General features: G+C 44.4%; 1 protein-coding gene across 2 annotated transcripts in view; it reads left to right on the forward strand.

Annotated features, from left to right (window-relative positions):
• Window positions 1-17,548, forward strand: part of MEGF6 (multiple EGF like domains 6) — a 447,412-nt gene that overhangs the window by 59,896 nt on the left and 369,968 nt on the right. For both annotated transcript variants that reach the window (XM_056544570.1, XM_056544571.1), the window contains exon 3: window positions 8,800-8,909. In XM_056544570.1, the coding sequence (XP_056400545.1) occupies window positions 8,800-8,909 (110 nt within the window). The remainder of the gene's footprint in view (window positions 1-8,799; window positions 8,910-17,548) is intronic.

Here is a 17,548-nt window from a genome sequence, read left to right on the forward strand (position 1 = left end):
TTGTCACTTACCTGGGGAAGAGATGGCACCAGGATGCGTCAACAAACTCAATGCATTTGTTAGGTTCTAGGTCCCTCAAAATATTTAGATCAGTGGTCTCCGATGTCTCCCAGCTGTTGCAAAACTACAATGCCCAGATGTCTTTTGCAAGAATACAAAGCCCATCATGTCCCGATAGGCCAAGTGCTAGACAACTGGTGGCCTCTAAACAATTAGGTCAGAGCATCTCCTGCACAACAGGTCTCTTGGGGTGTCCAGTATGAAGTGGTCAGTACCGACCAAAAGTGTTCAAAGTAGGACAACCAGTGGCCGGGAACAAGGTCATGGAGGCTCAAAAGAGGACAACTGGTGATGGGGACAGGGTAATAGGGACCAAGGGAAGGACAGCTGGTGACTGGGGCAGGGTTATAGGGGCCCAGGGAAGGACCACTGGTGACTGGGGACAGGATAATGGGGTCATAAGGAAGAGCGACTGAGTGGGACAGAGTCATTGGGGCCAAAGAAAGGACAACTAGTTTAAAATAGGCATCAGAACTGGAGCTTGGAGCAATGAAAGAAGGTGCCTGGTCTGGATGGCGTTCTCCATCCTGCGGACGGTCGGGTGCGTGTTTGTCACTTACCTGGGGAAGAGATGGCACCAGGATGCGTCAACAAACTCAATGCATTTGTTAGGTTCTAGGTCCCTCAAAATATTTAGATCAGTGGTCTCCGATGTCTCCCAGCTGTTGCAAAACTACAATGCCCAGATGTCTTTTGCAAGAATACAAAACCCAGCATGCCCGGGTCCTAATAGTCCATGGCTATCTAGCTGTATGTCCTGACAGCCAGACGCTTTTCTGCTGTTGCAGAATTACAAGTCCCTCCATGTCCTGACAGTCAGAGGCTGTCTAGTTATCGCAGAACCACAACTAGTCGTGCAACAGCTAAAGAGAAGTAGGATGGAGGTCATAGTCACATAATAAAGTCTGAATTTAGATATCTGGTGGACTCCCATGAGGATGAGGAACTTGGATCATGGTCGTGTTCTTCATAAGATGAAGGTGATGGATTCATCAACAAGAGGCATGAGAACCTCAAGTCATTTGTAATGTTCTAGGTCCCTCAATACATATAGATCAGAGATTTTCAACCTGTGGCTTTCCAGCTGTTGCAAAACTACAGTTCATGACATGTCTTGACAGCCAGAGGCTGTCAAGACATTTCATGGACTGAAGTTTTGAACAGTTGAACGCAGATAACATGGACTCAGATAAGGAACTTGGATCATTTGCCTGTACTTCATGGGGAAACCTCAAGTCATTTGTTTGGTTCTAGGTCCCTTAAAGGGGTACTCCGCCCCTAGACATCTTATCCCCTATCCAAAGGATAGAGGATAAGATGCCTGATCGCAGGGGTCCCACTGATGGGGACCCCCGCGATCTCCCTGCGGCACCCGACGTTCATTTAGAGTGTTGGGTGCAGCGCTGGAGCCTCGTAATGTCACGGACACGCCCCTTCCCATAGACTTGCACCGAGGGGTCGTGGCCATGATGTCATGAGCGGGCGTGATCGGGACGAGCTTCCGCCCCAAATTGCCAGTCATCCAGCATGGAGAGAAGTTCGCTCCGTGGACTGGATGTCTGGGGTGCCACAGCAGAAATTGCAGGGGTCCCCAGTGGTGGGACTCCCACGATCAGACATCTTATTCCCCATCTTTTGGATAGTGAATAAGATGTCTAGGAGAAGAGTACCCCTTTAATATGTCTAGCTCAGGGGGGTTTCAGCCTGTGGCTTTCCAGCTGTTGCAAAACTACGGTTTATGACATGTCCTGACAGTCAGATTCTTTCCTAATGTTGCAAAGATACAACTCCCACAATGTCCTGACAGTCAGAAGCTGTCTAGTTGTAGTTGTGCCACAGCTAAAGTTAAGTAGGATGGAGATCATGGTCACACAATAAAAAAGGAATTAAGATATTCCATGGACTCACATGAGGAACATGGATCATTGGTGAGTTCTCCATAAGATCAATGTGATGACTACATCAATAAGAGGCATGAGAACCTCAGGTCATTTGTAAGGATCTAGTCAGAGGCTACAACTCCCACAGTGTCCTGACAGCCAGAGGATAGTCAGCTGTTGCAAAACTTCAACTCCCTGCATTTCTTGACAAGCAGAAGGTCTTCATCAACTACAACTCCTAGCATGCCCTGACAGTCAGGCTCTTTGATTGTTGCAAAAGTGCAACTCCTGGTATAACTTGACAGGAAATGGCTCCGGTTGAAGAAAACTGATCGAAACCATGGCTACATAATAACATGCTAATTTAAACAATAATAATAATTATTATTTATATAGCACACACAGATTCCGCAGCGCTGTACACTCATATTGGTCCCTATCCCTATTGGGGCTCACAATCTAAACCTATCAGTATGTTTAAAAGTGTGGGAGGAAACTAACCGCAAACACAGAGAGACCATACAAACTCTTTGCAGATGTTGACTCCGATGAGGCAAGGCAACAGTGTTAACCACTGAACCACCATGCTGCCCTACATCATTGGACCTACATCATTGGACCTACATCATTAGACCTACATCATCATTGGACCTACATCATCATTGGACCTACATCATCATTGGACCTACATCATCATTGGAATTACATCATCATTGGACCTACATCATCATTGGACCTTCATCATTGGACCTACATCATTGGAACTACATCATTGGACCTACATCATTGGACCTACATCATCATTGGACCTACATCATTGGACCTACATAATCACTGGACCTACATCATCATTGGACCTACATCATCATTGGACCTACTTCATCATTGGACCTACATCATCATTAGAATTACATCATCATTGGACCTACATCATTGGACCTACATCATCATTGGACCTACATCATTGGACCTACATCATTGGACCTACATCATTGGACCATCATCATTGGACCTACATCATTGGACCTACATAATCATTGGACCTACATAATCATTGGACCTACATAATCATTGGACCTACATCATTGGACCATCATCATTGGACCTACATCATTGGACCTACATAATCATTGGACCTACATCATCATTGGACCTACATCATCATTGGACCTACATCATCATTGGACCTACATCATCATTGGACCTACATCATTGAACCTACATCATTGAACCTACATCACATGGACCCAGATCTTGGACTTGGATCATGGGCTCATCCTTCATGAGATTAAAGGGGTACTCCGCTGGAAAACATTCTTTTTATTTATTTATTTTTAAATCAACTGGTGCCAGAAAGTTAAACAGATTTGTAAATTACTTCTATTTAAAAAAAAATCTTAATCCTTCCAGTACTTATCAGCTGTTCTATGCTCCAGAGGAAGTTGAGTAGTTATTTTCTGTCAGACCACAGTGCTCTCTGCTAATACCTCTTTCCATGTCAGGAACTGTCCAGAGTATGAGCAAATCCCCATAGCAAACCTTTCCTGCTCTGGGCAGTTCCTGACATGAACAGAGGTGTCAGCAGAGAGCACTGTGGTCAGACAGAAAGGAAATTCTAAAAGAAAATAACTTCCTGTGGAGCATACAGCAGCTGATAAGTACTGGAAGGATTAAGATTTTTTAATAGAAGTAATTTACAAATCTGTTTAACTTTCTGGCACCAGTTGATTTAAAAAAAAAATTTTTCCACCAGATTACCCCTTAAGTTGCATCAACACTTGACAATGAAACCAAGAAACAAGTCATTTGTTAGGTTCTAGGTTCCTCAAGATGTCTAGATCAGTGACTCTCCAGATGCTTTTGCAACTTCTTGGGATACAAAAGTTGCAGATCATTAATTGTAGATCTGCTTTTCATTATAATTTGTAAAGTTAGATATCAAACAGACCTCGCTCTCATGGACCCAGATCCCATGAACTTCTAGATGATTCTTAGAAAGATTAGTTCTTAAAGGAATCCAGTTAGCTGGGACCTTTAAGGCACCTGGAACTTTGGGAAGTTTATTTCATGATGTGATGGTGTGAAATAGGGGCACATTGACCTATGATGTGTCCTGCAAGTGCAAAGACTGACCAAAATACTATGTGTGAACTCAGACCAAAGGTGGCCATACACATGAAAGAGATGTAGATGGAACAGCCATTGAATCAACAATCGTCTTATGAACAATTGACAGAAAAGGTCATACACATCTTCGCACATAAAGACACTGGCCAAAGAACAAATGATCTTTGCAGGAAATTTTTGGGAACAGGGCAGAACCTGATGATTTCAATGGGACTGGCGGATCCTCTAATGTGTATGGAGGCCTCTGGACTGCCCCCCCCCCCCCCTACAGATTATGGTTCATTGTTAAATCTCAACCAACTAATGAGTATGGGCACCTTAAAGGGGTACTTTGCTGCCCCAGCGTTCGGAACATTTTGTCCCGAACACTTGGAGTGGGCGGCGGAGGTCCCAACATCATGGCCACGCCCTTGTGACATCATGCCCCCTCCCATAGACTTGCATTGAGGGAGCATGGTGTGACATCATGATGGGCGTGGCTGTGGAATCATGACCCCCCGCCACCCGCACCCAGAGTTCTATTGAACACTGAGTGCTGCACAGAGGTCGCGGGGGTCCTGCCGCTGGGACTCCTTCAGAAAGGGGATAAGATGTCTAGAGGCGGAGTACCCCTTTAAGAAGACCACATCCCAGGATATTAGAATTGTCTCTCTTGTGAGATGCGGTGGAGTTCATCATACCATGATCATCCATGAGAGATTTAACCCATTAAACAATATGCAACCCTGTAGGTATTTTTATATTAGGTATTTTTATATTAAAAATACCGGCAATGCAATGGCCGGTATTTATCCAACCAATCCTCCAACTCCTGGAATGTTGCACCATAACCTATACCAGTGTTTCCCAACCAGAGCGCCTCCAGCTGTTGGAAAACTACAACTCCCAGCATGCTGGGAGTTGTAGTTTTACAAAAGCTGGAGGCACCCCTGGTATGAAAACGCTGACCTATACTATATGCTATTATATAGTCCAACATGCTGGGAGTTGTAGTTTTCATTTGGGGCAGCTGCTGAGCTACAGGCTGTATCAGGACATGCTGCGAGTTGTAGTTAGTAACTAACTACAACTTCCAAATTTAATAAAAATTAGCGATTAAAAAGTCACATCAAAACAAAAATTGTACCTGTTAAAAACTACAGATCGGGCGCAAAAAATTAGGCCTCATACAGGCCGTATAAGGAGAAATAAAAAAGATATAGGGGTCAGAATAGAACAAAAATTTCCCCTGCATATGTGTATCCTGTGATGGTACACATATATAATTAATTATGCAAATTAGCATGGCCGGTATTTATTTATTTTTTTTGGGGGGGGGGGGGGGGGGCATTGGGCAAGAAAGGTAGAAACCCTAATAGTAGATCAGTTTCTCTAGCCAATGGGAACCTGTGGAACATATCTTCTCCTACAAAGTGTACGCTATAAAAATAGCTGATTAAATTGTACATTTCGAAAATACAATATTTCGTAATTCATCAAAACCAGCTGTATTCCATTACGACTCAATCTATGGGAGATATCGTAAAGAACCAACTCATGAGCCATTGGCCGAGGAAAACCTTTTCTGCTTTGTTTTTCTCGTAATCCCAGGGCCATTGTATCAGAGACCACACAAAGCATTCTCCGAGCCTTGGCAGAGCATCCCTTTCCACCGTCTGCGCTCCCGGCCAAATAGACTTAGCCACTTATAGATACTGATTGTTGAATGAATTTGCAATAAGTTTCTACAATGTTAACCACTGCCAGCGCCTCATTACCCCAGCCTGTTCATTCTCATTGGTCTTCGTCCAAGGTCTATTAAATGACTCTTAAAATGACTCCAAATCTAGGCCCAGGGTCGTGCATGGTCCATGGGGAGGACGCTGCTCTTAATCCACCGAACATTGTAAAGTACTTATGGAAAGCCATGGACATCATTATATGACTCAATGTGTCAACTCGAGAGAGGTTCTAATCTGCAAAAACTGGTATGAGCCGATAGCTGAAGAGGGTGTGATGTCCCTTCCGTGTTTTAATATCTGAGATAGAGCAATGAATGAGGGGAAAGCAGGTGGCATGGTGTCTGAACATCTGTGCCCTAGCAACCAAGCATTTATTTAGACCTCTGATATCTTCCCGTTGACAATTGTTGACAGCATCTGACAGCATGAAAAGCTTTTGTATTTTCCTTTTTACGAATTCACAGCCGCAATTCCAGGTAAAATGGATGCACTTGACCCCAATCATTAAGCCCGGGATGGAGTAAATTGTGAAGCGACGAGGCTGCTTATTAGCTCGTGAAAACATCTCAGAATATAGCGTCCGACAAATGAGGACGTCGTTCACCGTGTGCTATGAAATATTGCTCTGAGTGTACCTGCTTAATGAAGCCGAAATAATCTGGAGGACGGGGGGTGAGAAGAGCCGCAATAGTGTCAAAGACTTCCACATTTTGAATTATGATTTTTTTCCCCTTTTTTTTTTTGTAGAAATGGGGCCATTATTCGTAAAATGGAATATTCATTTTAAGCATTGACAGATTATTAAAATATAGACGTGCGCACATAAAGGCTTGGATTTAATGTTCTAGGAAAGTTTCATTTCCTAGAGATAATGTAGTCCAACCTTTCTGTTGATCATGGTAGGCTTAGAATAGTGGTCTGGAAACCATAAAAAGCAAAGCTCATGGACTGTTGACCACTTGGCTCCTTGGACTGTAAACCAAAATAAGTGTGGCTCCTTGGACTTTAGATCACAATAGATGTGGCTCCTTGGACTGTAAACCATAACAGATGTGGCTCCTTGGACTATAAACCATAACAGATGTGGATCCTTGGACTGCAGACCATAATAGAGGTGGCTGTTTGGGCTGTAGAACATGATATGCAACCTGAGGGGACTGTAGACCACACTAGACATAGCTTAGGAGACTGTAGGACCATACTAGACATGGCTTAGGAGACTGTAGGACTATACTAGACATGGCTTAGGAGACTGTAGACCATACTAGACATGGCTTAGGAGACTGTAGACCATACTAGACATGGTTTGGGAGCCTGTAGGACTATATCAGACATGGCTTAGGAGACTGTAGACTTTACTAGACATGGCTTAGGAGACTGTAGACCATACTAGACAAGGATTAGGAGACTGTAGACCATACTAGACATGACTTAGGAGACTAGACTTTACTAGACATGGCTTAGGAGACTGTAGACTTTACTAGACATGGCTTAGGAGACTGTAGACCATACTAGACATGGCTTAGAAGACTGTATGGCATAATAAACATGTCTCAGGGGACTTTAAACCATAATAAGTTTGGCTCAGGGCACTATAAAACGCAATTAGCATTACTGTAGACCATATACACCATAGACTATAGAAAGTAATAGGCATAATTCAGGTCATTGTAGTCTGTAATAGATGGGATTCATTGAAATGTAGAACATACAGTATTAAGCATGGCTCAGGGGACAGTGGAACATGATACCTTTAGCTCAGTGGACTGCAGATCATGATAAATGTAGCACATTAAACTGTAGACCATAATAGGCATTGCACAGGGGACTGTAAACTATAAAAGACATAACTAATGGGACCATAGACCATAAACAACATAGCTAATGGGACTGTAGACTATAAAAGACATAGCTAATGGTACCATAGACCATGAACGACATAGCTCATGAGACTGTAGACCATAAAAAACATAGCTCGTGGGACTGTAGACCATAAAAGACATAGTTCATCAGTGTCACTTCAGGCAGGCATAGAGTGCAGCCCTAAACTTGCCCACACCCTCTATCCCTGCCTACTTGCCTACCCATCCAAAATAACAGGTCCACAACCACGAAGACGGTCCCTTCTTAAGATACGTGCAGGTACAGTAAAAAGTCAAAACAATAAACTAAAATATGGTAGGTGTCTGAAAAACAGCTGGAGGCACACAAAACTAACAGAAATAAATCTAGACAAACACACAGTCAAGTCAGAGTCAAAACAAGCCAAGTCAGCAACAGGAGTTATCATGGTACCATTACACAAAATGGAAGAACGGTCAGAGGGCCAAGCCAAGATCAATATCAGGAAAATGGACACAAACAGCACTGGTTACTTGAACAAGTTATTTTACTGGCAACTAGGAACAGTATGAGCTAGCCTTAAATGTTTAGCTCACAGGTGTGACTCAGCCTGATTGCTGCCACAGCCAAAGGGCATAGCCAAGCAACCAGGCCAAACAACATCTCAGGGAGGGTTAACCTTTCGAGTTTTTACAATGGGACTGTAGACCATAAAAGACATAACTCAAGGACGAATACATCTGGAATTTTCGGGTAGAATAGTGAAATGGCAACATAAGTGACCTACGGCTAAGAAAGAAATTAATGCTTAATATGCTAATCTATACAGACGCAATACTCAACCAATCAAAATATAACATGATGATTTTGACGCGATAACTAACCTCCCCTTTTTGTCAAATGTAAAAACAATGTAATTCCGTATAATAAACAGAACTCCTTGGGACAGCTCCTTAGCCAGTATGCTGAGAAGGAGATATATACCAACATTTTGTCTGGTGTTTATTTCTTGTGTCGACACTCAGCAGTATACAGCGACAGTCATTCACATTTGAAGGCCTAACCAGCAGCCAACCTTAACAATAACTGCAGATGCATAAAGCAATACTACGACATATTTTATTAGTTTGTTATGAAGCTTATAGTGTGTTTTGCTTTTGTCATTTCAGAACAGCGTATTACACTACGTATCGCCAGGTGTACAGCCGGGAGTATCAGACAATAAATAAGTGCTGCCCAGGATGGTCACAGCTGAACAGGGAAGCTGGCTGTCAGCACTGTAAGTATAGCTCTGCCCGTGTGGATAACACCCTCAGGCCGTATAATTGCCAGCTCCATAGAGAACTTAATCTGCAGAGATAAAATAATAGACATCTATTGTAGAAATTCTGTGTTGATTACAAAATTAGAAAAAGAAGACGACTACAAGCAGTGCCACAGTTGTCAAGAGGTTGTGTGTGGTACTGCAGCTCATTGATCTGTGTCAGTATCAGCTCATTCCCATTCACTTTGTTGGAGCTAATCTGTACTACTGAATGCAACCTGGTGGGGCACTGTTTTTTAGAAGCACCTGTGTTTTTCTATAGCTGTACAACGCCCTATCAGAATCATCCCCCATTTTTAAAGGGGTTTTACAGCATTGACATTTGCTAGCCTATCCTTGGACCAGGCCATCGATGTACAATTGGTCAAAGGAGCAAGGAGTCACCATATTACTTGTGTTGAGCGCAAATATTTGAAATGCAAATTTTTTATATTGGCCGCGAATATTGGCACTTCACGATTTCTCGAGTATTTAGAATATAGTGATATATATTCATAATGACGAATATTTGTTTGTTTTTTATGTGAAAATGCGAATATTTATTGAATATTTATGCGAATATTGGCAATTCCAGTCTGGACACCCTCCCTTCTTTTAGGTGAAAGATATAATTACACATGCGCACTATGCAAATTTCATTTTTGCGTGGAAAAAAACCACGAACATAGCGAATATGCGAATTTCACGAACATAGGACAAATATTTGTCCATATATTCGCAAAAATTCTAATATGGCCCCTGCCGCTTATCACTACCTATTACTGATAGGTGGGTATCCCATGGATTGGAAACCATTGCTTATACCTAGGATATACCATGAATGTATGATTGGTCAGAAGCCTAAGAAGGTTTGACCCCCCTCCCATCAACATTTTTTGATAGATTGGTGCTCCAAGGATTTCACCTCCATGATAAGATATTGATAGCCTATCCTAAGGATACACCATAGTCAGATGGTTGGTCAGAGGCCCAAATTAGTTGGGCCCCTACCTTCGCCTCATCATGTTGCTCATTGTTTCATTACTGGATGCCATGTGGGTAGGACATCAATGTACAATTGGTTAGAGACCTGCGGAGATTACCCAAAAAAAAATCACCACCACCAACAACAACAACACCACTTTCAATTTTCTGGTCGGTGGGCATCTCAAGGATCAGACCCCATAATTATGGTACACCATTAAAGTATAATTCAGGGTACACCACTAAAGTATAATTCAGAGTACACCATTAAAGTATAAAACATTTGGTCAGAGACACAATAAGGTTGGATCCCATTTAGCTGCTTGGTGGTTGTCCTAAGGATTATACATCGATGGTCTATTCCTAGGATACATTATGGATGTATAATTGGTCAGAAGCCTGCGGAGGTTGGGTCCACAACTGAATCGTTGGATATCCCGAAGATTAGACCCCCACATTGACACATTGATGGGCTATCCAGAGTCACAACCTGGGGGTTCCCCATCATTTATACCCTCAGCTCCACAGATCCCTTTGGCTTTTTATTGTCAGAATGTTTAATATTTGTTCTCTCTGAACTTCTGGAGTCGACTTCTATAACATTTAAATATCACGGAAAGCTGAAGATTAATATTAAAATATGCTTATATGTGTTTGAGGAATTTATGGCGGAGACATGAGATGATTAATGGCTTCTTAAGCTGGATGGGGTAAGGGTATAATTCATGTGGGACGGTTTACAGAAACATAAATCTGTCGAGAGTTGATGCAATTAAAATATCGCATTTTTCCTCCTTGTTCGGCTTTTTTTTTCTTCTTTGTAACCAATGTCAAATTTCTTGAAGAACATTTGTAACTGCTGCTAAGAATATTTGAGCCGGCTGGGAGTGACGGGCAACTTACTGTAAACTGTGGAGAAGAAGGCTCTGTGGGTTACATCACTATTTAGCAGCACCCTAGGGGGATAGGTTTAGCAGTCAGAGGGTGTAGTCTAATGTGGACCCTGGTGCCTGTGATGGTCCACTGGTGCCACAGCTAATATGAGTGGCATACATACGCTTTTGGGGGTGGGTAGGAGGTTTGCAGGTGCACCAATCACCTCCCACCACCATAAGGGAGGGACACATCCCCTCTCACCACACACCAATCACCTCCCACAACCACAAGGGAGGCACACACCCCCTTAGCACACACCAATCACCTCCCACCACCCCAAGGGACGGACACACCCCCTCTCACCACACACCAATCACCTCCCACCACAAGGGAGGGACACACCCCCTTAGCACACACCAATCACCTCCCACCACCCCAAGGGAGGGACACACCCCCTCTCACCACACACCAATCACCTCCCACCACCACAATGGAGGGACACACCCCCTCTCACCACACACCAATCACCTCCCACCACCACAAGAGAGGGACACGCCTCCTTCCCCTGAGAGGATTTCTAACACTGTGAGCTAATGAAAAGAGGGATTTGTATAGTAAATATCAGTGATAGAGGCATACAAATTAGATGTACATGGTCAGGATTAGGTATTGAGTAATATATTATTATTTTTATTATTATTATTTATTATTATTATTATTTTTGTGGCATCTGACAGGTCTGCTTTAATAGGTCAATGCACACTTCTCTAAAGTTTCCCTCACCAATCCCTGTCAGGCACCACATATATAGCTCCACCCATCTCCTAGTGCCTGAGCAATTGTGTATTCAGATGTCTGAATTTTGTCCTGTTGATCCATGTTCCTGCCTTGTCCCTGTTTTTCTGATGCTGCCCCAGTCTTTTCCCCTGGTACCTTGCTGATTCTCCAGTGTATGACACGGCCTGTTGACAATGCCTGTGCTCTTGTCAAGCTTGCACCACCTGGCTGCCTCTGAGCTTCTCATCTTTTCTGGGCAATAGACTCAGCTCTGCTGTAAAACCATTTTATCTCTGCTACTCTGTACTGTGCTGCACTGCACAACTACAGCATCAGCTCACCCCCTCTGCCTGTACCCCTGGTGCGTGGCTTGTCTGGCCAGTTGCCACCTAACCGGGACCACTCTTGTCATAGCGACCTGGTATCTCCCCCTGCTTCCGCATCCTGGAGCGAGATAAAGGGTAAAAACCATGGGAATATTTAGATTCCACTCCCAAGTTTGGCCCAAAGTCAGACCAGTAGGTAACACAGTGGTCCCACACACCCGTTGGGACGTTACAGCTCCTAAGGCAGCATTAGATGTATATCAGTGTTCCCCAACCAATGGCTCTCCACCTGTTTGCAAAACAAAATTTTCACCATATCTAGACATTGTGGGAGATGTAGTTTTGCAACAGCTGGATAGCCTCAGGTTGGGAAACCCTGATGTATATCATGAGCAGTGCAGCCGTAGATCTGGTCCAGATGAAGGTCCTAGTGAGATTTCACCTAGTCTGTTTATGAGGGAGTTGCAGCTGCAGTTTCTTATTGGGTTCTTCAAGTAAAATGTAGCAGGGGAGACAACTCTTTTGGCATTTGGAGCAGATATATATATATATATATATATATATATATATATAAACTTCTATATTTGACTTAAATTCCCATAATTTACTATACCTGTACAAAAGTACATGAATACAAGAATAAAATACAAACCCAATGATAAAACAATACAAAAAGTGCAAAATGGGGAGCAGGAGTGACGAAACCCCAGCGTACGTTTCAATGAAGGACGGTACCGAAAGCATAAAATACAAACCCATTTGCACTTTTTGTATTGTTTTATCATTGGGTTTGTATTTTATTCTTGTATTCATGTACTTTTGTACAGGTATAGTAAATTATGGGAATTTAAGTCAAATGTAGAAGTTTTTATATTTATATATATCCATTAAAAACATTGTAAAGCATAAAAAACAGGGAAAGGGTTCATGCACACCACGTTGTGACCAGACCTAAAACCGTAGTATACTACGGTTTTAGGTCCAGTCAGAAAACTGGATACGGGTCAAAAATGAGCCGACTGGAGTCAAACGGTGACTCCGGTCGGCTAATTAAAGTCTATGGATTTCAGCGCCGGTCTGGCTGGGGTACGGGAGCGCACGGCTTTCCCCACCTCCAGTCAGATCTGGCAACCATAGCCTAAAAACGTGGTGCATGCACCCAAAGAAACTCCCACAAGGGGAACTAGAACAAAAGGGCGACACTACCTGCTACCACATGTAAACATTGTACACTATGTGCCAATCAGGGGTAAAGCTAGGCATTGCATACAGAGTAAATGGGCAGTCGCCTCAAAAGTACATGCATACAACCATAAAATACAAACCCAATGATAAAACAATACAAAAAGGGCAAAAGGTGGAGCAAGAGTGACACCACCCCAACGAACATTTCGGTACCGTCCTTCATTGAAACGTATGCTGGGATTTTGTCACTCCTGCTCCCCCTTTTGCACTTTTTGTATTGTTTTATCATTGGGTTTGTATTTTATGCTTGTATTCATGTACTTTTGAGGCGACTGCCCATTTACTCTGTATGCAGTTCATAGCTTTACCCCTGCTTGGCACATAGTGTACAATGTTTACATGTGGTAGCAGGTACTGTCGCCCTTTTGTTCTAGTTCCCCCCTCTGGGAGTTTTTTTCCCTGTTTTTTATGCTTCACATTGTTTTTAATGGATACAATAAAATTCTATTTCAATCTCAGTAAATGACTCCATAGTGTGTGGTTATACCTTTGTATAGGAGGTCGTGTATGAAGCCTCAATCTAGCAGGTTCCTCATGGTAAAACCATAAATTGCTGTTGCTGGTGGATGATGGGGGTGCTACTGCTGGTGGGGGGTGTTGCTGGTGGATGATGAGGGGCGCATGATGGGGGCATTATATGTGAGGGGCGCGTGCAGCCCAGCCTCACCCAGCCGCTACCTCCAGTGGCTCCCAGATAATTAGAGTTGTTGCTATTATATTTATGTCCACTGGATTGACCCCTGGTACCCTCTTTGCTGACCATTGACCTTAGAGCCATTTTCTGGATTAACTTTGGATAATCCTTATACTTCTGTATGGCTCTTATTGCCCTTCTGGTATTGACGTCACACTACTCATCTGTATTCATCACAACCATGTCCATTCCTGACATCTGCCACCATTTAGAGACTTTCTATGGGTAGAAGACTAAGGATCTGACTGTGAAAGTCCATATGTCCTTGACGGGGTTACAGTGGAGGGACAGGAACAGGGGTCAAGTCCTGGAAAAAAAAATGTGTGAACTCATCAAAAATGGGCTGGCCCTGCTGGACTCCTGCTAATGGGAACAGTGTTCCTACTGTGGAAAAAGTGCAGGAACGGAGTTCCCATGCATTCCTGCAGGACTTGAGCATTGGACAGAAGGATCCCTTAAAGGGGTTATCCATGATAAGGTGATTTTAGTAGTAAGTACCTGCCAGAACTGGGTATTTCCTGTTAAATTTCGTTCTCTAAACTACACATCATATAATTCCATAGTTTGTAAGTATGAGGTCACTTTCCTCCCTCCCACTCATCAGCCAAACCACCTATTGAAACACACCTGTAATCCCTTCAATGCAATAAACCAGTCGCTCCCGATGCGTCGCTCCCGATCCTCCTGCACACACACGGGCTCGGTTGACAATGCATGTATTGTGAACAAAGGAAAGTTGCCTTCAGACACCCTTATCACCCCAAGAACCAAAGGATCAGGCAGATGAAATCCAGGTTTGATCTTTGATTTGCCATCGAGGGGGAGAGTTGAGAGTCCTTATACACTTTAGATCAGTGGTCTCAAAGTGTGGCCTTCCGGATGTTGCAAAACTTCAACTCCCAGCATGCCCGGACAGCCAACGGCTGTCCGGGCATGCTGGGAGTTGAAGTTTTGCAACCTCCAGAGGGCCACAGTTTGAGACCAATGCTTTAGATGGTGGACCAATCCCACCGAACTTGTCGGGTTCAGCCAAGTAGGGCCACCTATATTTGCATGCACTTAGGGATCAGACAGTTGCCATTGAGGGGAACAGTTGAGTGTCCTCATACATTTTAGATGGTTGACCGATCCCACCAAACTTGACACGTTCAGCCAAGTAGGGCTACTTATATTCGCATACACTCAGGGATCAGACAGTTGCCATCGAGGGGGAGTGTTGAGTGTCCCCATACACTTTAGATCAGTGGTCTCAAACTCTGGCTCTCCGGATGTTGCAAAACTTAAACTCCCAGCATGCCCGGACAGCCAACGGCATGCTGGGAATTGAAGTTTTGCATCCTCCAGAGGGCCATAGTTTGAGACCAATGCTTCAGATGGTGGACCAATCCCACCGAACTTGGCGGGTTCAGCCAAGAAGGGCCACCTATATTCGCATGCACTTAGGGATCAGACAGTTGCACTTAGGGATCAGACAGTTGCCACTGAGGGGGAGAGTTTAGAGTCCTCATACATTTTAGATGGTTGACCAATCCCCCCAAACTTGACTGTCTGGGCATGTTGGCTGTCCGAGCATGCTGGGAGTTGAAGTTTTGTAACATCCGGAGGGCCACAGTTTGAGACCACTGCTTTAGATGGTCGACCAATCCCACCAAACTTGGCCACCTATATTCGGACTCAGGAATCAGACAGTTGCCATTGAGGGGGAGAGTTGAGTGTCCTCAACCTGGACCCTTGCAGGTGCCTTTTGCCCTGGAGGTAAAGGGTAGGTTTGTTGGGGGGCACTCTCCTGTTAGAGAAGGGCTTTGTGATAGACCACATCTTTTCTGCACATTTTTTTAGAGTGTCACGTTTGCTCTTTTTCTTGCACTTTGGGTGATAGAGAGCACGTGCCTCATACATAGATGGTTGACCGATTCCACCAAACTCGACAGGTTCAGCCAAGTAGGGCCACCTATATTCGCGTGCACCTCCGACCCCGGGATTATCCATGGCCTTCTCTCTGTTTTGTATGTAAACACGAGTCTTATTACTCTTCCAGTAGGACTGATGTGTAATATGGCTGGAATTCCTAGAACGGCTCCGGTTCCCTCCAGTAGCTCTTTTGCAGAGAGGAAGCCACGTTCCTGTGAGGCTGTGTTGTTTTAGCGATAAATATCTTGGCAGAGAAGAACCAAAAGAAAGTAAAAATGCTGAGGCAGATAACATAGGAATATTGAGCTGTAATTTTGGAGCTGATGCTCAGAAGTTCAGAGGTCACCCGGGTTCAGCAGCTCCATCTGGCAGAGCCTCCTGGCCTCACCACTGCGGGGTCCTCAAAAAGCTTTTCAAGATGTGGAGGGGGGCAGAAGCCGAACATGACCGTGACATGACAGCTCCATGGATAAGACGTCTGGACAAGCTGTAAAATACATTACCGTGCGGGGGAGGGGTGACATGGAAGACGTCCAGTTATTGTAATTGACAGGGAAATTACCTGCAAAATGTTCTATATCCGAGTCAGCGGAGGATTATCACATGACAGATATCAATATCCTGGTGCAGAGAAGATACAGAGACGTGTGGAGAGAATAAAAAAAAAGCGGCAAACGTCCATCGAAGCTTCACCCCTTAAAATGTATCAAATGTCGTACAAAATTGAACGGCCACCAAAACTGTCAAAACAGTAAATAAGGTAAAATAACACAGAGAGCAGATCAATATACCAACAAGCTCTGAAGCCTGCTGAATAGTGAGTGCAGCTCTGGAGAATAATACAGGATATAACTCAGGATCAGTGCAGGATAAGTAATGTAATGTATGTACACAGTGACCTCACCAGCAGAATAGTGAGTACAGCTCTGGAGTATAATACAGGATATAACTCAGGATCAGTACAGGATAAGTAATGTAATGTATGTACACAATGACCTCACCAGCAGAATAGTGAGTACAGCTCTGGAGTATAATACAGGATATACCGTATATACTCGAGTATAAGCCGAGTTTTTCAGCACGATTTTTCGTGCTGAAAACACCCCCCTCGGCTTATACTCGAGTGAACTCCCCCACCCGCAGTGGTCTTCAACCTGCGGACTTCCAGAGGTTTCAGAACTACATCTCCCAGCAAGCCCGGGCAGCCATCGGCTGTCCGGGCTTGCTGGGAGTTGTAGTTTTGAAACCTCCGGAGGTCCGCAGGTTGAAGACCACTGCGGCCTTCAACATCATCCAGCCCCCTCTCACCCCCTTTAGTTCTGTACAGTACTCACCTCCGCTCGGCGCTGGTCCGGTCCTGCAGGGCTGTCCGGAGAGGAGGTGGTCCGGTGGCATAGTGGTTCCGGGCTGCTATCTTCACCGGGGAGGCCTCTTCTAAGCGCTTCGGGCCCGGCCTCAGAATAGTCACGTTGCCGTGACAACGACGCAGAGGTGCATTCATTGCCAACGTACTTATTGTCAAGGCAACGCCTCTATTCCGGGCCGGAAGCGCGGAGAAGAGGCGCCCCCGGTGAAGATAGCAGCCCGGACCACCTCCTCACGGGACCACCTCCTCTCCGGACAGCCCTGCAGGACCGGACCAGCGCCGAGCGGAGGTGAGTACTCAGAACTAAAGGGGGTGAGAGGGGGCTGGATGATGTTGAAGGCCGCAGTGGTCTTCAACCTGCGGACCTCCGGAGGTTTCAAAACTACAACTCCCAGCAAGCCCGGACAGCCGATGGCTGCCCGGGCTTGCTGGGAGT

Source organism: Hyla sarda, chromosome 10 (genome assembly GCF_029499605.1).
Source record: "Hyla sarda isolate aHylSar1 chromosome 10, aHylSar1.hap1, whole genome shotgun sequence".
In the NCBI taxonomy this organism is placed as follows: Eukaryota; Metazoa; Chordata; class Amphibia; order Anura; family Hylidae; genus Hyla; species Hyla sarda.